General features: G+C 44.4%; 1 protein-coding gene across 7 annotated transcripts in view; it reads right to left on the bottom strand.

Annotated features, from left to right (window-relative positions):
* ANKS1B (ankyrin repeat and sterile alpha motif domain containing 1B) overlaps positions 1–20,274 on the bottom strand; it is a 754,152-nt gene that overhangs the window by 247,602 nt on the left and 486,276 nt on the right. For all 7 annotated transcript variants that reach the window (XM_084617338.1, XM_084617337.1, XM_084617336.1 and 4 more), the window contains one exon: positions 9,922–10,074. In XM_084617338.1, the coding sequence (XP_084473464.1) occupies positions 9,922–10,074 (153 nt within the window). The remainder of the gene's footprint in view (positions 1–9,921; positions 10,075–20,274) is intronic.

Below are 20,274 nucleotides of genomic sequence, written 5' to 3'. Positions count from 1 at the left end.
GGAGATACAAATCTGGTAAGAATTAAATTTAAGAACACTTGAAGCTAAATGATTATGTACAATAAAGATAAAGATGAATCATCCATATAGGAAATCATTTAGAATGTATGGAAGCAGAATATTCTTGTAGTGTCGGAATACTGCTGCTGTGGCTGCTAGATAAACGAATCTAGATGAAAGATGAACAAGATTTCTTCAGGGAGAATCAGTAGTTCGGAATAAAAGACACTGAGCAAGAGCAAGGAACATTTTGTTATTAATCTACATGGAAAAGCATTTCCACTTGAAAGCATAGGTCATCATTTTAGACAAATTAGGCAATTTCAGAAGAATGTGCTTAACCTTTTTCAGAAAGCCAGACTGAGTTCTAGAAAAGGTCTAAACATTCACCCAAGCTAGATAAAGTGAACCTAAATCTGGATATAGAATTTCACTTTGCTCATGGACTAGGAAATCTGAAAGGTAAGAGCACAAACACTGGAAACTCCATTTTCAGAGCAAGGAGAACTCAGTACTATGCCTGACAAGCCGAGGTCGGGCTGTTAAAACAATGTGAGCTCTGTCCTATCTCACCATCCTGAGAAATTCACAATAGAGGAGGATTGGGAGGCTGTCATAAATCTTTGATCCCAATGTAGGAGAAGTGAATCTAACAGAGTCTAACTCACAGAGTTAGGGTCCCTGGAAAAGAGGATAGGGAAGGAAGTTGGAAGCCAGCATGAAGAAGTGAATAGTGCTTTCTTCCCTGTGATTTCAAAGATTAAACTATTTGAAGTAATTCTACTCCATGGTGCAAGGGAATGAGAGAGAATTTTGAAAAGGTTAAGGAAAGAATAACAGACACCGTAGCAGGCATTAGGTCATAGCTGTTAAGTTGCATATCAAAATAGTTGCTTTGTGCCAGCAAGATGGAGTGAGGAACTAGAGTAGCTAAATGGGTTGGCCTCTATTGCAGACAAAGACTCAAACTGCCCTCCTCTTTAGGCTTTCTTAGAATATCCATTTTGTTGGGTATAGTAACCCCAATGACAATTGCTCTGGGGTTGCTAGAACTAATGTTGGAACCAGAATAAGAGCTGCTCTGTAGCAAGACAGTAAAATTCAGAGGTCTGACAGTTCTAACCTACTTCTGCTTTGCAAAAAAAAAAAAATCATTTGTCTTTGTGTTGAATAAGTCTGTCCCTTCAAATGGACAGAAATAGTTACTGACCTTTTTCTGTACCTGTTGTTCTTTGAGCTGTGGTGCACATGTTCATTCCACTGTAGGTGTGTGCATGCTTCAGGCACAGTTACTGGAGATTTTTTCCCTCAGCAGTACCCGTCAGGGCAGCATGGGTGTCCTCTGCTGTCTCGCTCCACTGCATGAAGATATAAAGCATGGAGCTATCACTGACCTTTCTCAGTTCCTTCCTACCAGAAAGACTCCGATAGAGAGAGGAAGGAAGGAACAATGTGGAATGGACATGTGCAACACATTTCAAAATGAACAATTCCAGAAAAAGGTTAGTAACTGTTTCTTCGTCTTTGAATGATTGCACATGTCCGTTCCTCCATAGGTGACTCAAAAGTACTTTGAACTGGAGGCTGCTTTGGAGTCCACAGGGACTGTAGTGAACAGGGACTGTAGTATCACCTGTCTAAATCTAGCATCATCTCTAGACTGATAAGAGATGGCCTAGTGAGAGGCAAACATATTGATCAATGAGTAGGTTGCTGCCTTACAAATATCCAAGATGAACACATGAGCCAGAAAGGCCATAGAAGCTGCCTACAACCCGGTCAAATTAGCCAACAATCTACCTGGTGGTACAATACCAGCCAGTCAGTAGCAAGATGAATATATCTGGAAATCCAGGAAGAGATCCTTTTGATGGATACTGGATGGCCCTTTATTCTGTCCAAACCCTCAGTGAACAGCTGTGATGAAGACCTAAATGGCCTAGTCTGATCCAGGTAAAAAGTTAAAGTTCTTCTAACATCTAGAGTATGAAGTTTTTCTTTACTTTTACTCGAAAGAGGCTTTGAAAAGGGAGCTGGCAAATATACATGCTTGGTTAATGTGAAAACTGGAATCCACTTTAGTTGAGAACTTTGGGTGAAGTAGGAAAAAATCATCTCTAAAGAAGATCATATAAGGTTCTGATACTTAGGCTCACAATTTCCCTGCTCTCCTGGCTAAGGTAACTGCAACCAAGAAAGCCACCTTTATAGAAAGGTGTAACAAAGAACAGGCTGCTAGTGGCTCAACAGGGGGGCCCTTCAACTTCACTAGAACTAAATTTAAGTTCCACGGGGAGATCAGACTGTGAACCTGTGGATATAATCTGTCCAAACCCTTCAGAAATCTGATGGACATAGGGGTTGAAAAAAGCAATCAGTTATCCATGGGAGGGTAAAAAGCTGAAATAGCTGCCATCTGGACTCTGATGGAATTAACCGCTAACCTTCTTTTCAAAAACAAGAGACAATCCAATATACAATGAATAGGTGCTCTAGCTGGGGAAATGCCTTTCTGTGTGAACCACATGGAGAATCTTTTCCATTTATCAAGTAGTTCTAGTTGAAGGCTCTCTACTGTGTAGAAGAACTTCCTGCACTCCCTTAGAGCAACCTCCTTCCAAGGGTTTCAGCCATGAAGTATCCATGATGTCAGGTGAAGAACCTCCAGGTTGGGATGAAGGAGGTGGCTGGGGTCCTGGGAGATCACATCTACATCTCATGGGAGTGACAGTGGAGGTCTGACAGATAGGGCTAACAGAGTCGAGAACTAATGCTGATGGGGCCACTCTGGGGCTATTAGTATAAAGTGAGCATGATCATGTTTGACTTTGGCCAAGACCTTGGGTAGGAGTGGAATTGGAGGGAAAGCAGACAGCAGACTCTTTGACCAGGATAGGAGGAGGGCTGTGGCCTGCCCAGGAAAAAACAAAAGTTGACATTTTTATTTGTTGCAAATAAATCCATGTGGGGAGTCTCCCACAAACCTTTGATCTAGACAAGGTCTAAATTGTCTAAAGATCTAAAGGATCTAGAGATGGGGTAATAGAAGCTAGAGTGACTATCTGAAATTTTATTTTCTTAAGGAACTCATTTATGTGTTTTACATCTAAAATAGGCCTGATAACCCCCTACTTTGCTTTCAGGATTAGGAAATACCAGGAATAAAATCCCTTCCCCCTGAGCAAGATGGGAATTTCTTCTACGGCCCTCACAAGGAGAAAAGACTAGAGTCCTAAAGTAGTACATTCTTGTGAGTGTGTTCCTGAAAAGGGATAGGAAAGGGTGGTGAGAAGGAGGGATAGAAACAAATTGTAGGGTATGTCCCAGTGATGTGATGTGGGACCAAGCACTTAGAAAGTGGGACAGGTGATTGGAAAATATTGGGGTGGAGAAAGATGGTACTCTGGGGAGTGGCAGACTGCTCTCAACCAATGGGTAAAAATGTTTGTCAAGAGGATGAGTTTGTCGCATCATCAAGGATCTACAACCTATCCTGAAGGATGACCCATCACTCTCACAGATCTTGGGAGACAGGCCAGTCCTTGCTTAGACAGACAGACCCCCAACCTGAAGCAAATACTCACCAGCAACCACACACCACACAACAAAAACACTAACCCAGGAAACTATCCTTGCAACAAAGCCCGTTGCCAACTGTGTCCACATATCTATTCCGGGGACACCATCATAGGGCCTAATCACATCAGCCACACTATCAGAGGCTCGTTCACCTGCACATCTACCAATGTGATATATGCCATCATGTGACAGCAATGCCCCTCTGACATGTACATTGGCCAAACTGGACAGTCTCTATGTAAAAGAATAAATGGACGCAAATCAGACGTCAAGAATTATAACATTCAAAAACCAGTTGGAGAACACTTCAATCTCTTTGATCACTCAATTACAGACCTAAAAGTGGCAATTCTTCAACAGAAGATCTTCAAAAACAGACTCCAATGAGAGACTGCTGAATTGGAATTAATATGCAAACTGGATACAATAAACTTAGGCTTGAATAAGGAGTGGGAGTGGATGTGTCATTACACAAAGTAAAACTATTTCCCCTTGTTTATTTCCCCCCCTACTGTTCTTGTCAACTGCTGGAAATGGCCCATCTTGATTATTACTACAAAAGGTCCAACCCCCCCGCCACCCTGCTCTCCTGCTGGTAATAGCTCACCTTTCCTGATCACTCTTGTTACAGTCTGTACAGTTTCATGTTCTCTGTGTATATAAAATCTCCCCACTATATTTTCCACTGAATGCATCCGATGAAATGAGCTGTAGCTCACGAAAGCTTATGCTCTAATAAATTTGTTAGTCTCTTAGGTGCCACAAGTACTCCTTTTCTTTTTACGGATACAGACTAACATGGCTGCTACTCTGAAACCTGTCTTTAGATGAACTGGCTGCTACAGAAGAGATGGAGGACCCTCTTGTAACTTTTGCCCCTCTTTCAGGACAGGTCTGGGTACGAGGCATGAAAAGTGGAAACTATTGGGACTGCTAGGGCAGAACAGCTTTTTTTGTTGTTGTTGCTGGTGTATAAATCATCAGAAACTTAAGGATTGTTCTTGAATTCTTAAGACTACGTAGCCTCTCGTCAGTTTTTTCAGAAAGCAAGGAGCCTTCAAATGGGAAGTGTGTGATGGTTGGTTGCACCTCTGGGGAAGATTTGATGACTGCCACTGAGAGGAATGCCATATAGTGATGAGGAAGTCATAACTCAAGCCATAGCATCTGCCTCATCTAGACTTGCCTGTAAGGCTGTTCTGGCAACTAGCTTGCCCTCCTCCATCATAGCACTGAACTCTTGCTTTGCCTTGTCCAGAAGCCTGTCCTTAAATTTCAGGAACCCATCCCACCGGCTAAAATCATACTGACCCAGCAGAACATGATGGTTCACGATTCTAAGCTATAAATCTCATATGGAATAAGCTTCCTTCCAAAGAGGTCCAGCTTCTTTGCTCTTTTCCCTTTTGGCATTGAGACCTGGTGTCACTGTCTCTTTTTCATTAGCAGCTGAGACTACTGGGTAGAAAGGAGGAGATGGGTATAAAAAATGTTCAAACCGCTATGAAGGGACATTAAATCTTCTCTCCACCTTTTTTTGAAATAAGAGGTGTAGAAGATGAGGTCTGCCATAATGCCCTGTCAGGCTTCAGGATAGCCTCATTAATAGAGAGAGCTATCCTAGAGGGTCCTGACCAGGCTAAAATGTCAATCAACCCATGTGACTTTTTCTGCATCTCTCCTGGTTGGATATCCTGAGTTGCAGCCATCCTCCTAAACAAGCTCTGATGAGCTCTGTAATTGTCAGGAGCGGGAGAGAGAGAAGCAAACTCTGTTATTACCACCTCATCAGGAGATGAAGAAAAGAAAGCTAAGTTGAGGTCAAGCCTTCTCTGAGTCATCCAGAGGAGAATCCAGAAGATGCAATTCCGCATGCACAGTACTGTTGCTGGTAATGGGGGTGGGCAGATAGTAACCTGTTGTAGATACTCCTGACACCTAACCGATGGAGTAAGACAAGGGGGGGGAGCAGAGATGCTCTAGATTGTGGAGGGAAGCCCCAAGGTTCCAAAAGGGCCATTGATATGGAGGGTGGACAATTAGGTATGGGCCCTTGGTCCTTGGAATGCTGAGGCTGTGGCTGGTACCACAGTAGGCAGGCACCCCACTGGGGCTGCTGAACATATCTGGGGTGAGATACATAAGAGCTGACCTCAGAATTTGGTGAGAAGTCCACTCCCTCAGACCAAGGGGGATCTGATTTTGTCAGTACAGGGGAGAGCAGTTCTGAGTATGAAAATGAAGTACTGGCAAGATCATTGCTGTTTTAGCAGCCTCCTGTACTGAATGGTGCATTGGGGCTGGAGCCAGAACCACTGAAGTGTGTATGCCAGATGCCAATACCAGGTGGGCGTGCTAAGTAACTGGGGCGACCAGTACCAACAGGTTCTATAATTCTTGAGCTGCCTCAAAAGCCTTGGGAGTAGACAGCTCTAGAAAGGGCTCTTGGCTCTGTGGTAATGTTCTGTCAGCACTTCAGGAATTGGTTTCAGTGGAAGTTTCCTAGGCTCTGAAGTCAGCAACCCCTCTTGGCTTAAAGACTGTGCCTTGGAGTTTCTCTTCTTTGAGTGACTCCATGTCCTTGCCTCCACTCGGGGCTTTCACCAAATATTCGGAAGACTTACATAAGGCGTGAGTCCAGTGCTGATACTCAGATGGGAACTGGTGACTTCACACTACTAAATACTTATCTAAATTTACTCTTATATCTATACTATGTACAAAGACTCTAAATTACACTAAAATTAACACTACAGGTACTATGTACACTAAATAGAGTAACAATTGCAAATGCAAGGATAGCAGCTCCAACAACCATCACTGGTGGTAGGAGGGAACTGAGAGGGTGATCAGGGGTGGCTCTGCCCTTTATACTTGTGTGCAGTGCCACAACGCAGAGAGGGCTGCTCTGACGGGTATTGCTGAGTGAAAAATCTCCAACCGTGCATAAGGCGTGCACACACCTACAGTGGAATGGATGTGTGCAGTCACTCAAAGAAGCAACTACTTGACCAGTACCTCACGTGGAAGTTGAGGAATACAATCATGAGCGACATAAGATAACAGATGAGGCTACTGATCTCAGACTCATATCATACACTTAATATTATTGTTATGGAACAGAGGCAGAACTTAAAGATTCATGAATTTGAGCCTCAGGTTTAGAAACAGATGTTGACACAGAGATCTGACATAGAAAAGTAGGATGAAGAATGTTCACCTCTCAGAAAGCACCAAGGGCTTCCCATAGACTTAAAGGAATGAAGCACTAAGTGAGAACTCAAAGATACTTTACACAGAGCCAAGGAGGGGTTCAGATTCAAAGACTCCACTGGATACACTTGGAGACAACATTAAGGGGTGCTCAGAGCTGCAGTCTCTAATATATTTGTTATTGGATATTTGTGCTGGGCTCAATGAAGTGCTTCTTCTTGATATCATGCTTCTGGAACTTCACAGTTGAGGACAGCACAACTGAGAATATTTTGAATTGATTTTAGAGCTTCAGATCTGATTCTTTGCTCTCTTTCAAGTACTTGGGCTTTGACTTATTAAAACAGAAACTATAGTTCCAGAATTATAGGATTCTGCCTTTACAGTTTCTTTCATTGAGAAAATTTTTGTTATAAATTCCTGGTTTGTATGGCCCAAGGTGAAGCCAGTATATACTAAACAACTGCTTGTGGTGGACCCTTCTTACAAGCAATTCAAACAGCAGACGTGTTGGTCTGAGATGGACATCTTTTTTTAGTAGGATGCACAATGCCTAAAACCCAATATTTGTGTTGATTTCTGAGAAAAAAGATCGGAAATGACAACTGCACACAACAGTAGATACTTACCTAAATTATAAGTTTGCTAACTGAATTATATTTTTGTACAGTTGTTAATAGGCTAACCTACAATAATTAACAAGAAAAGAACAAAAGAGAAAAGAAATTAGTAAAATATACATTGAATAGACTGAGATGACACTTCTGAGCCTCTGCTGCTTATGGCAGAAGGTTAGGACCTGAGAACTGTTAGGGTAAGAAATCTTGAATAACTTAATCTGCAGTTTTCAGAGTAACAGCCGTGTTAGTCTGTATTCGCAAAAAGAAAAGGAGTACTTGTGGCACCTTAGAGACTAACCAATTTATTTGAGCATGAGCTTTCGTGAGCTACAACTCACTTCGTCGGATGCATACTGTGGAAACTGCAGAAGACATTATATATACACAGAGACCATGAAACTTATATATACTTATATATACACAGAAACCATGAAACCATTAATCTGCAGTGTTCAGTTTGGTGGGTAAGAGGTGGGCAGCTACAAGAGTTATTGCTTTTCAAATAATTCTAGAGCTGATGGCATCAAGGATGGTGTCTGCCAAAGTGGGAATGAGCAGGGACAATTCTCAAAGGAGATATAAGGTTAATCTTTAACAACTGTAGGGTCCTATTCTGATTTGACGTACACCAGTTCTACAGTAGTGCAACTGTACTGACTTCAGTGTAGTTACTCCTCATTTACATTAGTCTAAGTGAGATCAGAATCAGGCCAGAAGCCTTTAATGAAGTTTAAAGAGCCACTGGGGGGAGCTACAGGGTAATTTGTTGCCAATTGATTTTGGCAAAGTGTTCAGAGTGCATAATTATTTTAGAATAGGTAGTATGGACAGGGAGCCCTGTGAAACAAAGTTCTCCACCTATTACCTTGTTCAGCTCAGTGCTGGTGATTTGTCTGTGTAAACTTCTGAAGTAAAGTTTTTCAGATTTTATTTCACTCTGCCTCAGTCTTCACAGTTATACTTTAAAAAAAGATCACATTTAGAGCTAGGATCTGGACATCAGCCTCTAAACTGTCTTCAGGTATGTTCAAACAATACCCATTGAATTCAACGGGCATTATGCATGTGTAGAACATCTGGGGAGAAATTGGTCCTTACATCAATCCATTTTCATGTTAATAAATGCGTGTAATGGGATTTTCACGGAACCATTGTGAGGAGAAGAAATTGTATCACATAATAATTTTATCTTTCAATTTATGAATTCTCTTTTTTCAAGTCCCTGTTCTGGGCTGCATCTGAGCTGTGCTCTGTGCGGCTCAGGGGATAGTGGAAGATGGCTTTATACCATCTTTATGCCCTCTCTTTCCGCAACCCTGGAGTTCATTGAGTTTTCCCCAGCATAAGTTAGAGCAGCTACTCTAACTTATGCCTGGCTGCCTATGGTCCTCAAGGGACTGTTCTGGCAGTCAGGGGTTGATGGGGCATAGAAGCACTATGGCAATGCCCTCTTCACCAGGGAGAGGAGTACCTCTGTTTCTGTGGGGAGGGCAGAAAGTGAGTGACATAAGTGGTCTTTGCCATCCAGGGAACCCCCTACAGGCCAGTTCAGCTGTCTGTATGGATGCTTGGAGCAGTTGTAGCATCCATCTTTTACAAATAGACAACAATTCGGTTGCAGATACCTTAGCCTCTGTGGAAGTTATATATGATAATGTGCTGTCAAGTTAGTTATTATAACAGTGCAAAATTGGACTTGGTCTACGGCCAATATATAACACCTTCACAATTACTTCCAGGTATTTGTGCATCACCAAATCTATCTTAACTGAGAGATAAGAAAACAAGTTGCAATCAGAAGTGAAGAGTTAAAATATTTTGTTCCTTAAACATAGTTTCTTGAGTACATTCAAGGCTTGTTTTAGCTATGCTTCATTTAGCCGGAGTATATGAAAAAATAAATTATAAGCAACCTTATTGCAAGTATTGTTGCTATACTCTTCTCAGTCAAACTGGAGACAATATGTTTTATAGTTATCACCTTTGTTTTCATATACTTTTGGGAAAAATGTACTTTAAAAGAGTTGTTAGTCTCCCTGAAGCCAAAGACATACCATACTAATTTAGTTACATGACTAAGAGAAGGACCAAGTAAATGAAAATTGAAGGTATATAAGCTGTAATGCAGCGGTTCTCAAATTTTTGCATTGGTGACCCTTTTCACACAGCAAACCTCTGAGTGCGACCGCCCTTATAAATTTAAAACACGTTTTTTTTATATTTAACACTATTATAAATGCTGGAGGCGAAGCATGGTTTGGGGATGGAGGCTGACGGCTCATGACCCTCCCATAATAACCTCATGATCCCCTGAGGAGTCCCGACCCCCAGTTTGAGAACCCCTGCTGTAATCTTTAACAATAAATAAGAGATAGGAACAGTATAAGAATATCAATTTATATTGCTATTTCTTTTCATATTATCTCTTTGATTTATAATGGGATACATCGAAGGGTATTTAAAAGTATGTTCATAGCAGACTTTTAATTCTACAAATAAATCAACTTACATTAATTAATTCGCTCTCCCAGATTTTTTTCACAAGGTCCATCGATGTATAGCCATTAATCAGAAAGGATTTGGTATAGTCACCCAGTTCAATGGAGTCCAGCCACTCTGCCACAGAGGTGGGGTTGTAGCCCTCATTACCAATCTGCTTCATCTGAAATATACAAATGACTAAGTATTACTAGAAATATTATTAAGCAACTTTTATGACAACAATAAAATGTGTTAAGTTCTTTGGATCAGAGTTATCTTCATTTGACCAAATAGGTAGGTAGAATCAGAGGCTAAAATAGGGAAAGAATAAGTTAAAAATTACTTAGACAAGTTAGATGTCTTCAAGTCACCAGGGCTTGATGAAATACATCCTAGAATACTCCAGGAGCTGACTGGTCTGAGCCATTAGTGATTATCTTTGAAAAGTAATGGAAGATGGGAGAGAGTCCAGGGGACTGGAAAAGGGCAAATATAGTGCCAATCTATGAAAAGAGAAATAAGGACAACCAGGGAATTACAGACCAGTCAGTTTAACTTCAGTACCCAGAAAGATAATGGAGTAAATAATTAAGCAATCAGTTTGCACCTAGAAGATAAGAAGGTGATAAATGAGAGTAGTTCACAGTAAAGCTGTAAGGGCATATTGACTGGGGTACTACAGGGATCAGTTCCAGGTCCAGTTCTGTTCAATATCTTCATCAATGACTTAGATAATGGCATAGAGATACACTCAAAAAATTTGCAGACGATAGCAAGTTGGGAGGGATTGCAAGTGCTTTGGAGGGAAAGGACTGAAATTCAAAATGATCCAGACAAACTGGAGAAATGGTCTGAAGTAAATAGGATGAAATTCAATAAGGACAAATGCAAAGTACTCCACTTAGGAAGGAAGAATCAGTTCCTAACTTCCTAACTCTCAGGGTAGTAAAGCACTGGAATAAATTGCCTAGGGAAGTTGTGGAATCCCCATCATTGAAGATTTTTAAGAGCAGGTTAGACAAACACTTGGCAGGGATAGTCTAGTTAATACTTAGTCCTGCCTTGAGGGCAGAGGACTGGACTAGATGACCTCTCAAGGTCCCTTCCAGTGTTATGATTCTATGAATATTCCTTTAATGATTAGTACAATCTGAAAAAACATAGAAGTATTAGGATTTTGATTTTACTTTTCTAAATTCTACTAAGCTACAAATAAGTAAAGACCTGTGACTTCTCTTTCTGAATTGCCCTCAATGACACAAGTGAAGATTTTCAAGTTAACTATTAATGATAAAATTTGAAAGAATAAAATTGTAAAACCTCTGCATGTTCAGCTGTTGATGACATACCATTCATATGAATATATAAAGCAATATATAATAGTACTGGTAGGGCTGTCAAGCTATTAAAAAATTAATTGCGATTAAACGCACTGTTAAACAATAATAGAATACCATTTATTTAAATATTTTCGGATGTTTTCTACATTTTCAAATATATTGATTTCAATTGCAACACAGAATACAAAGTGTACAGTGCTCACTTTATATTTATTTTTTATTACAAATATTTGCACTGTAAAAAAACAAAAGAAATAGTATATTTCAATTCACCGAATACAAGTCGTGATAAATGAAGTGTCTGTGGTGGGCGGGGGGGGGGGGAGGGAGGAGGAGAGGGGTAGCTCCCTTTGATGGACAGGCACCCAGATAGTTAGCTGTAAAATCCCTCTTGGTAGCTGTTCTCTGCTTGCTTTACCTGTTGTCAAGGTTCCTCCCCCACTCTGAACTCTAGGGTACAGATGTGGGGACCTGCATGAAAACCTCCTAAGCTTACTTTTACCAGCTTAGGTTAAAACTTCCCCAAGGTACAAATTAATTTTATCCTTTGTCCTTGGAATATCCACTGCCACCACCAAACTCTAACTGGGTTTACTGGGAAACGTAGTTTGGACACGTCTTTCCTCCCAAAATCCTCCCAACCCTTGCACCCCACTTCCTGGGACAGATTTGGTAAAAATCCTCACCAATTTGCATAGGTGACCACAGACCCAAACCCTTGGATCTGAGAACAATGAAAAAGCATTCAGTTTTCTTACAAGAAGACTTTTAATAGAAATAGAAGTAAAGGAATCACCCCTGTAAAATCAGGATGGTAGATATCTTACAGGGTAATTAGATTCAAAACACAGAGAATCCCTCTAGGCAAAACCTTAAGTTACAAAAAAGACACACAGACAGAAATAGTCATTCTATTCAGCACAATTCTTTTCTCAGCCATTTAAAGAAATCATAATGTAACACATACCTAGCTAGATTACTTACTAAAAGTTCTAAGACTCCATTATTGTTCTATCCCCGGCAAAAGCAGCATATAGACAGACACAGACCCTTTGTTTCTCTCCCTCCTCCCAGCTTTTGAAAGTATCTTGTCTCCTCATTGGTCATTTTGGTCAGGTGCCAGCGAGGTTACCTTTAGCTTCTTAACTCTTTACAGGTGAGAGGATTTTTCCTCTGAGATTTTAAAGGGGTTTACCCTTCTCTTTATATTTATGACACAGGTTTTGCTCAATAACAATGCAAAGCAGCTTTCTTTTTTGGTGGTTTGGGTTCTGTAGTTTCTGCATCAGAGTGTTGCTCTTTTAAGACTTCTGAGAGCATGCTCCACATCTCATGCCTCTCAGATTTTGGAAGGCACTTCAGATTCTTAAAGTTTGGATCAAGTGATGCAGCTATCTTTAGAAATCTCACATTGGTACATCCTCCGAAATTGCTCTAACATGAAATATATGGCAGAATGCTGGTAAAACAGAGCAGGGGACATACAATTCTCCCCCAAGGAGTTCAATCACAAATTTAATTAATGTATCTTTTTTAATAAGCGTCATCAGCATGGAAGCATGTCCTCTGGAATGGTGGGTGAAGCATGAAGGGGCATGTGAATGTTTAGCATATCTGGCACTTAAATACCTTGCAATGTCAGTTACAAAAGTGCCATGCAAATGCCTGTTCTCACTTTCTGGTGACATTGTAAATAAGAAGGGGGCAACATTATCTCCTGTAAATGTAAACAAACTTGTTGGTTTAGCGATTGGCTAAAGAAAAAGTAGGACTGAGTGGACTTGTAGGCTCTGAAGTTTTACATTGGTTTGTTTTTGAGTGCAGTTATGTAACTAAAAAAATTCTACATCTGTAAGTTGCACTTTCACGACAAAGAGATTGCACTGCAGGACTTGTATGATGTGAATTTAAAAATACTATTTCTTTTGTTTATAATTTTTACAGTACAAATATTTATAATAAAAATAATATAAACTTTGATTTCAGTTACAACACAGAATACAATATATATGAAAATGTAGGAAAAACATACAAAATATTTTATAAATTTCAATTGGTATTCTATTGTTTAAAAGTGCGATTAAAACTGCATTTAATCTTTTAAAAGATTAAAATTAATCTTGATTAATTTTTTTAGTTAATCGTCTGAGTTAACTACGATGAATCGACAGTCATAAGTACTGGATCAAACTGCATATGCCAGAAGAATGAACTACTGAATAGCATCAATGTGCAATAATATTATAAGAATCACATCGCTGAACAAAAGTGTAACTATTGCTAACTTAGTCATATATTACAGTAGTAAATTTTAAAGGAGATTTAGGAGGTTTAGAAGGCCTTATATTTTGCACAGAATTTATGGTATGTTTGAAACTTTAATATAGTGAGTGCTGGCAGCTAGTCTCCTACTTTCCTCTGCTATACACATTTTTACTTTAAGAGAACAAAACAAGTATGACAGGAGCATAATGCTTTTGAGCTTAAGTTTTAAGTGAATGACAACGTAATTTCAAAAGTAGAGAGTGCTGAACTTAAAATCTTGCTTGAACCAATTGTATTTCTTTACAGTTTATTTGAAATGTAATTTGAATTCAAGGCAGTAGAAAAAATTTAGTTTGCTTTTGAAAGCTGGAGTAGTGTTCACCGAAATATACAATGCTGTCACTTCAAATACTTGGCAGACATCTAGCACATCATGATCTTGATCTTATTTTGTTGCACTTTCCTGGAGGAACAGGCAAAACTAGGCACACTTCGGGGGCGTGGGTGTCAGTCACTGTTCTCTGGCTCTTTGTTGCACGTGCTGGATACAAAACTTTATACGATGAATGTGAGATTGTTGTCTTAGATCATAAAACAGGGACTGGCAGGTTTCCCCAGAGCTTGGGACCGCGGAAGCCCCGAGAGCTCTGATTCTGAGGCAGTCCACCTGGAGGCCGGTGCCTGACCAGGGCACCCAGTGTCCCCAGGTTCTGGAGAAGCCTGCCCTGGAGCCAGGTTGTAGGTTGAGGACTGAAAACCAGTCTTCCAGTGCTGGGATTATTGACGTCAGTGTGACCATTTTGAATTTGTGGGTTTGAACAAATTTGTTGAGTTTCCTGAGATCTAAGATAGGTCTCCATCCTCCGTTTTTCTTTTGTGTTAGAAAGTAGTGGGAGTAGAACCCTTTCCCTCTGTGCTCTGTTGGAACCTGTTCTATGGCACCTAGCTGTACAAGATGGTTTATTTCTTGTCTCAGAAGATGCTCATGAGAAGGAACCCTGAAGAGGGATGAGGAAGTGGGGTGAGTAGGGGGGATGAAGGTTAAAAAGGATAGTATATCTTGATATTATTTCCAGCACCCAACTGTCTGTGGTGATGGATGCCCATGCTAGGTAAAATGGTTGAAGTCGGAGACCCAAAGTTTGGGTATTCGATATAATTTGCTCTGGAAGTTGTGGGAGGTCGACCCTCAACCAATCATTGGTTCAGGTTGTCATGATTCCTGTTATACTGTTGGAATCATCTGCGTCTATTTGGGGGTGTATATATACCCAAAGTATGGAGTGTGGCACAGGAGTCCTTCATTGAGTGCAGGACATCATCTGTTTTTGATTAAAATAATTTCTCCCTATCCAACGGGAGATCCTCTACTTTGGTTTGCAGTTCCCGTGGGATTCCTGAGGCTCGCAGCCAGGAGGCTCTCCTCATGACTATGGCAGTAGCTATTGTACGGCTTGTTGTGTCTGCTGTATCAAGGAAAACTTGTAGTGCTGTTCAGGCTACTAGTTGTCCCTCCATCATGATGGCTTGGAAGGAACTGCTCCTTCTTTTCCTCCGGAATATTTGGTAGGAACTCATTGAGTTTTTGGTGGTAGTTTTGGTCATACTTCGCCAATAGGGTGGTATAGTTCACCGGACAGAATTGGAGTGTCACTGACGAGTATACTTTTCAGCCCAAAAGATCTAATCTCATGGCATCTTTGTCTTGAGGTGTGTTCTTAAATTGGGGCTGTTTCCCCTTCTGATTTACGGCATCCGCCACCAATGAATTTGGTTGTGGGTGGGAGATTAAAAAGTCCATGCCTTTGTTGGGGACTGTAGAGGGGCTTAGCCTGGCTCGTCCCACTTCAGGGTGGCGGGGGACCACACCGCCTCGTTATGTCCTCATGGTTGCTGTAATGGAATCAGTCCAGTTCCAGGAGTGACAAGGGAGATTCCACAAAACAATGTGCTCAATCAAGGGCGGTGAATGCCAGTGGGCAGTGGCTCAGGTCCTCAGGCAGCACTGAGCAACAGTTCTACAATTACCAAGCCCAAGGCCTGGGTCAGGGCAGGGCAGCAATGAGTCTAAGGCTCTGGCCCTTAGGCAGGGGCTGAGCTCAGCCAGGTTAACAACAAGCCCAGGCTTTTGGCTCCAAAGGGCCGGGGAGTTAGGGGGAGACTGCCACCCACAAGTTGGGTGGCAGGGGAGACGCAGGTCCACCCACTCCACTGCATCCCAGCCCAGGGCCCTAGCAGCGGCAGAAGGCCTGCCGGCGTAAGTGGGGATCCTGGCTGCAACACACTGACATTGGCACTGGCAGTGCTGCAGCCAGACTAGGGTCGGCTGCCCTCCAGCTACTTCAGAACTCCCCATCTAGAGGTACCTGGGTCAGGATGGTGTCCTCCGGGGGCGTCAAACACCATGGGGTCCTCAGGATAATTGGTGAGGGGTAGGCTTGACAGCTCTTCTGGGCTCTGGTCAGCGTCAGGCATTGGTCTGGCGGGCCAGCCTTTGGGTCCACTGCAGGTTGCTGGGGTCTCCCAGCTGGGAGCTAGGCTGGAGGCATCTAGTCTGTCCAGTGGCTGCACTCCAAGTGAGCTCTGGCTCCATGCTTTTCTACTTCCTGTCCTGTGCCTGACCTTCTGAAGGCAGGCTCGGAGCTCTCTGGCCCCGCCCAGTTTTGTGTCTGGAAGGGCTTGTCCCTCTCCGGGGTGGCGGGGGACCACACCACCTCATTATATTCCCCCACTCAAGTCTGGCTCCCACCTGTCGGTGCCAGACTCTTCCAGACCTCCCAGGCAGGACAGAAAGTCCGCAGTCCTTACCTGCCCTATGGTGAACAGTAAAAGCACAGGGCTGTAGTGCCAGGTACCAGTGCATTATTCTTGCATTATTATTTTTCATTTTGGCCAGCCACTGGAGCGAGGTGTGGTTGGTGACCAACGTGAAGGGGTCCCCGAGGGAGGTAGTAACAAAGGGCGTCACAAGGCCATTTCACTGCAAGGCCCTCCTTCTCTACAACCGGTAGTTCTTCTCCCATGGAAACAATTTCCAGCTAAAATACAAGACCGGATATTCTTCTCCATTGATCCCCTGGGACAGGACGGCCCCAAGTCCTACCTCCAAGTCCTACCTGTCCGGAGGATGAACTCCCGGTCAAAGTCTGGGCTATATAGGACAGCTTCACAGCAGAGACTCTCTTTGAGTGTCTAAAAGGCATCTTCGCACGCCAGGGTCCAAACCACATGCCGGGGGCTGTCTTTGGTCAAAAGCCCGGTCAAGGGGTTTGTGATGGATGCGAATTGGGGAATAAAATGCTGATAGTAGCTGGCAAGTCCCAGGAACTGGCGCACTTAGCACTTCATGGTGGGTGGCGGGCAGGCCGCCAGGGCCTGAACCTTTCCCATGAAGGGCTTCACTTGTCCTCTCCCTATAGCGTTCCCAAGATATGTGGTCTCTTGCCATCCAGTACGGCATTTTTTTGGATTGGCTGTCACCCCGGCTGCCTGCAGGGACCTCAGGATCACAGCTACCCACTCTAGGTGGTCCTTCCAATGGCGGCTGTAAACAACCACATCATCCAGGTATGCTGCAGCATAGTCTCAGTGGGGTTGGAGAATGCAGTCCATCAGCCATTGAAACACGGCCAGTGCCCCATGGAGGCCGAAGGGCATCTAAGTAAATTGATACAGGCCCATTGGGGTGGCAAAAGTGATGTTTTCCCTGGAGGCTGGGTTGAGGGGGATCTGCCAGTACCCTTCACTCAGATCGAGTGTGGTGAGGAAGCAGGCCTCCCTTAGATGGCCCAGCAGTTCATCTACACAGGACATCGGATATGCATTGAATTTTGAAATGGCATTGATACGTTAGAAGTTGATACAGAAGCGCCGTGTTCCATCAGGCTTGGATACCAGCACTACTGGGCTGCGCCATTCGCTTTGTGATGGTTCAATGATTCCCAGGTCTAACAGCCTGTACTTCCTCTTCAACGACTTGCTGCATGCGGTATGGCAAGGGCCTGGTTGGCTCACGGATCACCACCCCAAGTTCCGTCTGAATGGTATGAACAACTAGGATTCTGTAGCCCGGTTGGACTGTGAAGGTTCACGGAAACACCTGCAGGAGGCACTGGGTCTGCTTACGTTGCCCCTTGGTACATGTCTCCCTGAGCTGGAGTCCCACAGGGTCCTCTGTCAGGAGTACACGGGGGCCCAGCTCTGGCTCCAGTGGGTAAGGGTTAATTAATAGCCCCTCTCACTCCCGTCAGGGCTTCAGAAGGTTGACATGATATAGTTGAGTTTTCTTGTGCCAGTCGGGCTGGTTGACCTCAAAGGTGATGGGCCTGACCTTTCGGACCACCTCATAGGGCCCTTGCCAACGGGCCAGTAGCTTTGACTCGCTCAAGGAGGAGGAGGAGCAGGACCCAATTGCCGGGTTTGAAGCCGTGGAGCCAGGTGTCCCCGTTATAGGCTTGGGCCTAAGCTTCCTGCGTGGCCTTCAAGTTTTTCCAAGCCAGGGCTCTTGCTTGAGAGAAGCGTTCCTGGAGCTGGAGGATGTACTTCAGGAGGCCCTGGGTCAGTGATGGGGCTTGCTCCCATATCTCTCGCATGAGGTTCAGCAGCCCCCTGCAGGCAACATCCATACAATAGCTCAAAAAATTTTGTGGAGGATTGGGGCACCTCACAGACTGCCAAAAGCAAGGGCAGGAGTAGCTGATCCCACCAGCGTAGGTCTTCTGGGGGAAACTTGCACAGCATTTCCTTCAGGGTGTAGCTAAACCGTTCAACCAAGCCGTCGGTTTGCAGGTGGTAGATGGAGATGCACAGCTGCTTAATCCCCAGGAGCTCGCAAACCTGCCGCAGCAGCTGGGAGGTGAAGTTGGTGGCCTAGTCAATGAGGATTTCCTGGGGATTTCCCACATGAGTGATGACCTTCATGAGTTCATCAGCGATGGTTTGGGCGATAATGCTCCAGAGCTGTACTGCTCCTGGGAAATGGGTGGCATAGTTCATGATGACCAGCACATACTGAAATCCATCAGTGCTTTTCGGAAGGGGGCCCACCAAGTCCACGGCCACTTGATTGAACGGCATTTCTACAATGGGCATGGGGATCAACAAGGCCTTGGGCCTCCATGGGGGGGGCAGCTGGCTGACATTCTGGACAGGAACTGCAATAGTTCCTCACCTCCTGGTGCACACCGGGCACGTGTGAATTCAGAATTCTGAACCACATCAGAATTCAGGTGAGAGACTTTTCCTGGCCCAAGTGCCCTGCAACCAGGATGTCGTGGGCGAGTTACATTACAGCTTGTTGGTGACATCGAGGCACAAGCAGTTGGGTCTGGAGCTCTCCAGTGTGGGGGTCTTGTTCTACCCGATAGAGATGGTCGCAATGCAACTCAAAATGAGGCCACAGCTTTGCCCGGTACGGATTGATCAGGGTCCCATCGATGGCTGCTAGCCACTCATACATTCGACTGAGGGTGGGGTCCTCCATTTGGTCCTGGAAAAAGTCACTGTTAAGCACGGATTCAATGGCAGGCCCTGGCGGGGGGTCCTTGGACTCTCCTCCAAGTCCGTTGCGGTCTGGTTCCTCCCCCTCCTTGAAGCGGGTCTCAGGGCAGCCCCCTTCTAGTGCTGGGGTGACCTCAGGGCCTTTCTCGGCATTTGAGCAAAGGACCTCTGGGAACTCGGGCCAATCATGTCCCAGGATCACTGGGTAGGCTAATCGAGGAGCTAGGCCAAGCACCATTAGCCATTTGACCCCATCCACAGTTAGCCAGACTCGGGCACTGGGGTAGGGCCGTACATCACCGTGGATGCATTGCAGTCAGATCATCCCCAGGTGCGGGTCAGCTAGGAGGCCTAAACTTTGGCAGATTAGCATCTGGCCTCAGCCTGAATCAATCAGGGCCGGGGTCGGGCAATCTCCGACAACTACTAGCACCATAATCTTGGTGGCCTGCGGCCCGTTGGGCGCAGGTTTCTCCAGTGCAAACATGACTGAAGCTGCTGTCCATCTTGGTGCAGTCCCATTGCAGGGGTCTGTATTTCCCACAGGAGAAACATAGTCTGATCTTTGGATGCCCAGGCCAGGTGGACGCTCCCACTGTGCTCCTTGGGAGGCTTCAATTGGTCCCCCTGGGGGCGCTGGGGCTTGTTGAACTGGCACCTTGGGATGTCTACACTGGGGCTCCTGGCCCTGTAAAGGGTTCTCCAGTTCTGTTCAGGTGCTCCCCTTCTTCTCTAGGTTAGGGTGCTTGGGCCCTTGTGGATGGGCTCGAACAGCTGGTCCCCCCGGGGCTTCAGCTGCGAAGAAAACCTCCATCACAGTGACGGTAGCAGCCAGCATTGCAGGCCGATGGCAGAGGACCCAGGTACTTCCTCGCGGCGGGAGGATGTGGATGAATTGTTCCAGAATAACTTGCTCAGTGAGGTTGTCTAGGGTTTGCCTCTCGGGCGGTAGCCACCACTTGCATGCCTCCCTCAGCTCCTGGGCCACCAACCAGGGTCGGGTGCCCACAGGGTATGTCAGTCTCCGGAACTGCTGCCAGAAGGTTTCCAGGCTGATGTCCAAGGCATCTAGGATTGCCGCCTTTACCCAGGTGTAGTCCTGTGCCTCCTCCATTGATAGCCCTTGGTACACGGTTTGGGCAGTCCCGGTCAGCTACGAGGCCAGGAGGGTGGCCCATTGGTCTCGGACCCACCCTGCGACTAATGCCACCTTTTCAAAGGTCATGGGGAAGGCCTCGGGGTCATTGCTGGGGCCCATCTTGGTCAGCTGGATCGAC

This window comes from Lepidochelys olivacea (genome assembly GCF_965140295.1).
Source record: "Lepidochelys olivacea isolate rLepOli2 genome assembly, chromosome: 1".
Classification (NCBI taxonomy): Eukaryota; Metazoa; Chordata; order Testudines; family Cheloniidae; genus Lepidochelys; species Lepidochelys olivacea.
This window is presented reverse-complemented; position numbering and strand designations above follow the sequence as displayed.